The following is a 7811-nucleotide window of genomic DNA, read 5'->3' on the forward strand; positions in this document are numbered from 1 at the left end:
GAATGCTTAGAACATATGTGCCAATATTGTGGATTGGTGCAAGTGCATTAGTTTGGGAACATTGGCCAACGAGTATCGAGAGAAAGCCCGTGGGGGAGTGTCAAGTTTTTGGAAAATTGTTTCAACCCTATTAAAATAAGTAAGTTCTTATCTCAAAACTCGTCAAAAATTATAATTATAGTGTTGAAAAACCTTCAAATTGACTATCTCAACCTTGATCATTATGGTTGTGAAAAAAAACATGGAGATTTCAAGTCGTAAGAATAGTATATATATTGTAACATCCATTTCACTTTAAAACAAGTGTTCGCAAATCCACAAGATGATCTGTACCATATTTTAAAGCTTTAAATTTCACAATCGGCATTGAAAATTGATTTTAAAGCCACATTGGAGATTTCCGATGCCCAAAGTGCCAGACAAGGCAAGGCTTTACTTTGTTTTCATGAATACTAAACCCTATAAAAAGTGCATCTTGTAAATCATTTATTCTCTCAATTAATGCAGCTGTCAATGAAGCTCTAAAGGAAAGAAGAATGTGGGTTTAGAAAGACTAAGTTAGCTGCTTGATCCATGAGTGAAAGAGGTATATATAGAGAGAGAGACACAAGGAATAAGTCTTTTACACAGCATATATCAACTTTGGATTTAGGCTCCGATTCTCTCTCTTCGAAGCCCGTGCTCAATGACATGCACACTTTCTCGAAACATGGCCCCAAAAATGCGTGCGCATACATCTGATCTGTGTATGTGTTTCAGTAAGAGAGAGAGAGAGAGAAAGAGAAAGAGAGAGACAGCATGTCTACAAGTTTCAAGGAAACATGCAAGTCTCAGAGTACTAACATAAGAGCAGCAAGACAGTCTAGAGAGAGAGAGAGATATATATACTATAAATACTATGGAATCTCCTTGTCCCATCTTCCCTTTTCCTACAAAAACCCCAACAGAAGCTGTGTTTTTCTTTTTCCATTGGGAAGAAGCCCATGTGAAAACCCTAAACCACTGTTACTGATTTTATGGTAGCTTGTTACGATTCGCTGTGATTTTTTTATCCATGGGTTGGTCAGTTTGATTCAGACCAGTTGTTAAAGACCAACCAAAGATTTCAGCACTGCCAAGAATCACTGAGAGTATTTTAAAGGTTAGAGAATCAATCCATAACACTTTTGGCAGTACAAAAATAGGGGTATTTTATGTGCAAAAGGATGAAATAGAATCCAAACAACACACAAAACACACATTTTCTCACATAAACATTCTCTCTTCATTCCTTCGTGAAATATTCTCACAAGCTACAGTTAGAAAGACAAAAAACACCAAAAAGAAGAAAGAAAAAACACAAGGGAGGGAAAAGAAGCAAAAGATCAAGACAACCCAATACTCCTACATGATTCACAACTCATGACCCACAACAAAGTAAAACAAGCAGCACAGGGTTAATAAAATTAACACCCCAAAAAGAACCTTTTCAAGGAAATGCACCATTGGTAGTTGCAGGTAGATCTGACCACGAGAGAGCTGAGTTCCAGTATCCAATATCACCTCCCCCCATCTCCATGGGCGAACCTCCAAGTCCTAGGGCCACTTGTTGTTGATCAGTGTAGTAATTCATAGAGGCTCTAAGTTTATTATACATCTCCTGCTTCACAATTTGGCTCTCACTTCCACCCATGAACACATGTTGCCCATTGCTACTAGTACTAGGAGTGGTAGTTGAACAGCTAGTGCTGGTAACATTGAGACTGGTGGTGGTGCCATTGTTTGCGCTGTTGGTCCTCCAATATGGACTAAGGTTAAGGTTGGTTTGATTTATGATTGGGTCTAGAGTGTGGGTATTTAAAGCAAAAGCTGAAGGCCCTGACCCAATAATCATGGGGGACTCTTCTTTTACAACAAAGCCATTAGGGCTTGGGCTAGGGTTAGGGTTTGGTCTCAAAAAGGCCCAATCCAAACCCAACCCACCACTGGGGGAGCTGGTTGTGGGGACATGTAGATCTAAAAGTGGGTGTGAAATTTGGGGGAGCCAAATGGGCTCATGATCAAAGTGGGGGTGATCTAAGTTTTGTTTGACCACATCTGAGGGCTCAGATGAGAGAGGTCTTGGCTTTGTGAATTTTGTGGTGGGGGTGGTGGTGGTGTTGGTGTTGGTGTTGGTGGTGGTTGTTGTTTTCGTTTTTCTGCATCCACCACCTATTGGGACATTACGGAGGGCACCGCCCTTGGTCCAGTAGCGACGGCATGTCTTGCAGAAGTGGCGGGGCTGGGTGAGGTTGTAGTTGTTGTAGTAGCAGAATTTGGTGTTCATTGAGTCGCATCGTGGGCACTTTAAGGGCGGGTGGTCGGCGGCTGAGCCCTTCTCCTGTGAGCTTGGGTTTGGCTTGCCACACCGGTCGGTGGCACCCCCAAGTAACCCTTGTATCATCTTCTCTCTCACTCAAACTATTTCTTTCTTCTTCCTCTCTCCCTCTTCCCTCTCCCTCTTATTCTCTCCTTCTTCCTCTCTCTGCCTTCCTTCCTCCCACTCTCTCTTTCCCCCTCCCTCTCTTTGTGTCCCCTTCCTTTCTTCTTTCTCTCCTTATCCCTCTCTTTCTATGTACATGGAAAGAATCACAACAACAAGAGAGATGTCATCCTCATCTATTTCTTCCCCCTACATGAGAAAGATAAGAACCAAAGATCAGAAAAGGTAGCTACCAATTCACTAAAAAAAAAACCAAAAAAAAAAAGAAAAAAAGAAGAAAAAAACAAAAGAAAAAGAAAAAGTAGCTAGAAATTTCTTCCAGTTCTTCTATCCATAAGAGAAATATCACAAAAAAGAGAGATAAAGATATCAGTCTCCTTTAGATAATCAAGAGGAGAAAGATATCACAGTCTCCTTTCCACACTCCAAATAAGAAAGATCAGAAAAGAAACTAGTAAGACTACATCTTTATGATCTCCATCTTCCATTTGTAATAAAACCCACATCAAAATCAACAGAAAAAGTTCACAAAAACAAAGAATTCTAAGTGATTCAAATCATTTGAGCATGGAGAATTAGATAAATATCATACATAAACTTTGACTCAATTGAAATGAGGTGAGGAGGAGAGAGAAGAACCAGACTTGCCTTGCTTTAATGGAGATTTTGATTTGGGGAGAGGGGTGGTGAAGAATTATGGAGAGATCTAAGTAACTTTGGGTGTAGAGAGAGAGTAAGAGTATATTATAGAGAGATAAAAACCAGTGGTTTTATGGGCGGTTTTTTGGGGAAATGGGTGGTTTTGGATGAGAGGAGCTGATTAGTTGAGTGCTGAGTTAGGGTTGTGCACTGTGCGATTACACGTGTGGAGTCCCCCTTCTTTTTTGCCTTGCCGTGATATACGCATTCTCTAGCCTCAAGACATTTATATATCCCCCACCATACACATTTGGATATATATACGGACAAAGATTTTGTGAGCTTGCCCCATCAAATAGCTTGAACAATTGGTTTTAGCTAAGGGCCGATGGTCATATAATTTTTTTTATTTTTTATGTACCTAGTTCAGGTATTGTATCCTTAAAAGTCTAAGTCAATCCATAAAGAACAATTAAAAATCAATTAGACACTTACCGTTGAATCTGTTAAGATTAGCAGATGCAATCTAAATCATTCGATTTGTACTATTATGCAGGACAAAAAATATGGGAAAATTGTTTCACGCGGCGGGGATCGATTGTGATCCCCGAGATATAAAGTATCTATCTTAAAGATGGATGCAAATAGGTGGTCCATCTAAAACCAATTTATACTAGTGTTTTCTTAATAGAATTAGTATTTCTAATTTTCAAAATTTATGTATTTTTTTATATTCATGATCTCTATGTTAGAGATTACATGCCTTTAAAAATTGGGAAAAGTTTATATAGAGCGGAGGCTCTAAACAATCAAATTTGAGCCTACTACAAAGATTTCACTAGAAAAGTTTGTTTTGATACCCAAATATCTTCAAATTGATCATCTAGACATCAAGATGTATGCACATGAGAAAAAAATAGATTTTAAGTTTTGAAAATAGTGTATTTTGTAATGCATTTTTGGATCGTCAATTTTCAATATTTTCAAGTTTTCATAAATCTGTAGATCTACACTATTTCTGAAGCTTTAAATTCCATAAATAAATATAGAATTATATTTTAAGTCTATCACAAAAGATTTCCAATATTGAAACCACATTTCTCGACACTATTTGAAGGTAGGCTCAAATTTGATTGTTTAGAGCCTAGGCTCTATACAAACTGCACCCTTAAAAATTACGTCCAAAAATCCTTCTCAATATATTTGTTTTAAGAGGTGGCTCATTTCTACATGGACTCATAAAAACCGTATCAAAAAATATAAGTATATTAATTGTAGAAGTAGAAGGCACCACCATAAAAAGTTGGTTCCCAAATATAAATTTATTGAAATCTTTTTTTGGGTATGTCAGTGGGGGAGAAAGCCCCCCTACCCATTTTTCATTAACATAAAGAATGGCAAAATATAGCTCATAGTTTAACAGCTCTACAATAGGGGACTTGTGCGACATCAAGAAGTAAAGGAAGACTAAGAAAATCTGGAGGTATTGCATGCCAAATGATGGCATAAAAAAAACCGTGGCTCTTTTGGCAAGAGTGTAGGTAACCATATTGACCTCGTGAAAGATGTGTCAAAGGGACCACAGTTAGTGAGCTTATGTCGGTAGTTGGCAGCTAACATGTGGAGCAACCACAACGCCTTACGATAGTCATGAATAACATCAACCAACAAAGATGAGTCACTCTCAATCTGTAGTACGAAACAATCAAAAGTATTATTTACCGGTTGATCCCTGGAAAAGTTTGGGGCTGTGTATTATATGCAAGTCCTCTATACATTGGCCATGTACTATCTTTGTCTATCCATTGTCATTACTAAACTGTGGAACCCGTTCAAGGGTGGTATCAGAACTGGCCTAATCTCCCTATAAAACCTCCTTTCATATATATATATATATATATATATATATATATATATATATATATATATATAATTTTTATAAGTTTATCTAATATTTTTTTAGGCTCACCAATAAACTATTATTTTTATGTTTAAATATTTATATAGATTGCCAATTGGACACCATCCAAATCAACTATCCAACATGAATTTGTCGGTTGGACAATCGTCGACATCAATCCGAATTTTGAACATTGAGCAGCTCTCTTATTGAGGGACTTAAAAAGGGACTATAGTTGCTTGACTTCACCATATATTTCCAGAACCAACGGTGATGACTAATATGTTGACCCTATATTATAGAGGCAACTTATACGGTATAATTGTTCACTCTACTTTTAAAAGACAAACATTCCTTTTATGGATAGAAAACTGGTTTCCTACACGTGTTATGAATGATCCTTCGCTGAGAAGCAATGCAATGGACCCACCTCGCATTTCCATTTAATTAAGGTTTACTATAAAATAACGGTTTTGATTGAAGGGGCACTTGCCTATATAAATATATATGGACATGAATATGGCCACTGAAGCGGGAGGATATATATTTATATATATATATAGAGAGTGTTATTACCATGTTGATTTGGAATGCAGCATTTGAGCGTATAATGCTTATGATAGACAGAGTGAATCAGGCCCACCATTCGATCTTCATATATATGTAATTTATAGCAATGATTTCATGCAACTGTTATATAGTAATATGATGCAACTATCTTAAAAAACCATCTTACGACCATTCGTTTAATCCAAATTTTGAAAGATACACTCTTTTTATTGTAACGAACAATTCCAAATAACGAAATTTTGAAAACACAACCTAGAAAGTATTTTTTTAACCCAATTAACATAGGCCGTTCATTTTGGTGTGATGTTTAGATCTAGGCCTTAGAAGGATTTTTTTCATTTTTAAATTTTTTGGATGGCTTTATTATCATTAGATGAACAATGTTAAAAAAGAAAAAAATGATTTTGAGTTTATAAAGGCTAAGATCTTGAAATTCACAAAATGAATGGTCTAGATTCGTTTTTGAAGGGGACTCATTTTGACCATATCTAGGGTTCAAATTGGACTTTTTTTTTTTTTTTTTTGATATTGATTATTAAGATGAAGAGTGAGCGTGTGCAAAATTTAGGGTCATGCAAGTAATACAAACATGGTTTTCTAAAAGTGTCATTGCATTATACTATGAATCAATCATTGCATTAGATCATTGCTTTATTAGTTATAAGGATTGTATATAATGAGACTATTTACTTTTGGTACAGGCTCTATTAGTTATAGGGATTGTATATAATGAGACTATTTACTTTTGGTACAGGGAGGCCACAACTACTTACAACCATTTAATGTGAAATATAATAGCCTATGTGTGTCACAAAGTTCGAGAAAATTTCTTTTGAACTTTGAACTTGATCAATGAAATAAATGCAGCCACCTAATTTTACATTTAATGGTCAAAATTAATTGTGACTACATTGTATCAAAGGTAAATGGTTTCATTCTATACTTTTCCTTAGTTATATTCGTCAAGAGATATCGTTATTTATACACTTTTAGCCATTTGAACAGGATTGGGAAGACACACATTTCCTGATACACAAATATTTTATGTATGAGGGCATATGAGAAATCTCTTATATTTCGTAGCTAAGAAATCACAGGAGCACCTATGGTATTGTGGTCACAAGTGCATGGTATGATTTGAACCGGCTTATTCAAGAATTAGCATTAATGTCGACCATTGCAAAACTATAAAAGGCAATTCTCAAGGGGTTGGGTCGTGGTGGAAGCACCCCTATACTTAGTTATTACACTGTGGTTTCTAATCCTGTTGAAACCACTCACTGACATATTCAAAAAGCTAACTCTCTAATCTATATGAAAAAAAAAGAAGCTAACTCCCTAATCGATATGAAAAACGGGTAGGGGTCTATCTTCCCCAAAAAAAAAAAAAAAAAATCAATTATGTTTTTCTTTTTTGGTGTCCTTTTCTTGTATCCTTTTCACATTCTCAATGAAAATCTTGTTTTGAAAAGAAAAAGGGTGTACTTGGCATACGGATACTGGAGGTAAGGTGCACCTTCAAATTTTATCATGGTATATAATTTTGAGGTAAAATATTTTTAGGATTATCTCAAAATCTATTTTTATAACTAATTATAAAATTTTAAATTTAAAAAATAGTTAAAATCAAGTAGATCTATAAACATATGAAAATCTTGAAAATGGACGGTGTAGATAATATGTTGTAAAATACACTATTTTTGAGACTTAAAATATTTGTATTTTTCATGGTCATACATCTCGATGTCGAGATAATCAATCAAAGGGCTTTTCAACATTAAAACTATCATTTCCGATGGATTTTTAATGTGCATCCATAGTTCTACATTATAAGGTTGCATCCTTACATAAATTTTTTCCAAAGAAAAAATAAAAGGTAATTGTGTGATATTTGGGGAAATAGAAGGGCAGACTCGCAAAAGTGGGAAAAAAGTAAGGGCATTATAGATGGAGAAGGAGGTGGGAGTCGTTCAGTGCAGTGTCCGTCCGAATTAAGTAAGGCGGTATTGTTGGGTTTGAAAGGAAGATTCTCATTCAAAGACAATGATTACCACCTCAAGTACCCACCCTCTCAAATCCAACTACGTGTAAAGTCATGTGTCTCACTTCAACCGAAACTTAAGCCATCAATCTACATTTTCTGCTCCCCAACCATGCATTGCATTACATTACATTACACATTCTCTCTCTCTCTCTCTATCTCTATCTCTAAATATGCATTGCTCTCTCTCTCTCTAAACA

General features: G+C 35.9%; 1 protein-coding gene across 1 annotated transcript; it reads right to left on the bottom strand.

The window, feature by feature from the left end:
* Positions 1-1240: 1240 nt before the first annotated feature.
* LOC18438310 (uncharacterized) lies at positions 1241-3362 on the bottom strand. The gene is made up of 2 exons (XM_006848496.3): positions 3110-3362; positions 1241-2650 (listed from the first exon to the last, which is right to left on the bottom strand). The coding sequence occupies exon 2, from the start codon at positions 2420-2422 to the stop codon at positions 1469-1471; it is 954 nt and encodes a 317-aa protein (XP_006848559.3). The 5' UTR covers positions 2423-2650; positions 3110-3362; the 3' UTR covers positions 1241-1468.
* Between the last annotated feature and the right edge of the window lie 4449 nt (positions 3363-7811).

This window comes from Amborella trichopoda, chromosome 13 (genome assembly GCF_054954075.1).
Source record: "Amborella trichopoda isolate Santa Cruz 75 chromosome 13, AtrichopodaSantaCruz75HAP2 v2.0, whole genome shotgun sequence".
Lineage (NCBI taxonomy): Eukaryota > Viridiplantae > Streptophyta > Magnoliopsida > Amborellales > Amborellaceae > Amborella > Amborella trichopoda.

What these genes read in the sequence shown, in the direction of transcription:
- LOC18438310 (XM_006848496.3), bottom strand. Translation starts at nt 2,422, where the DNA reads ATGATACAAGGGTTACTTGGGGGTGCCACCGACCGGTGTGGCAAGCCA.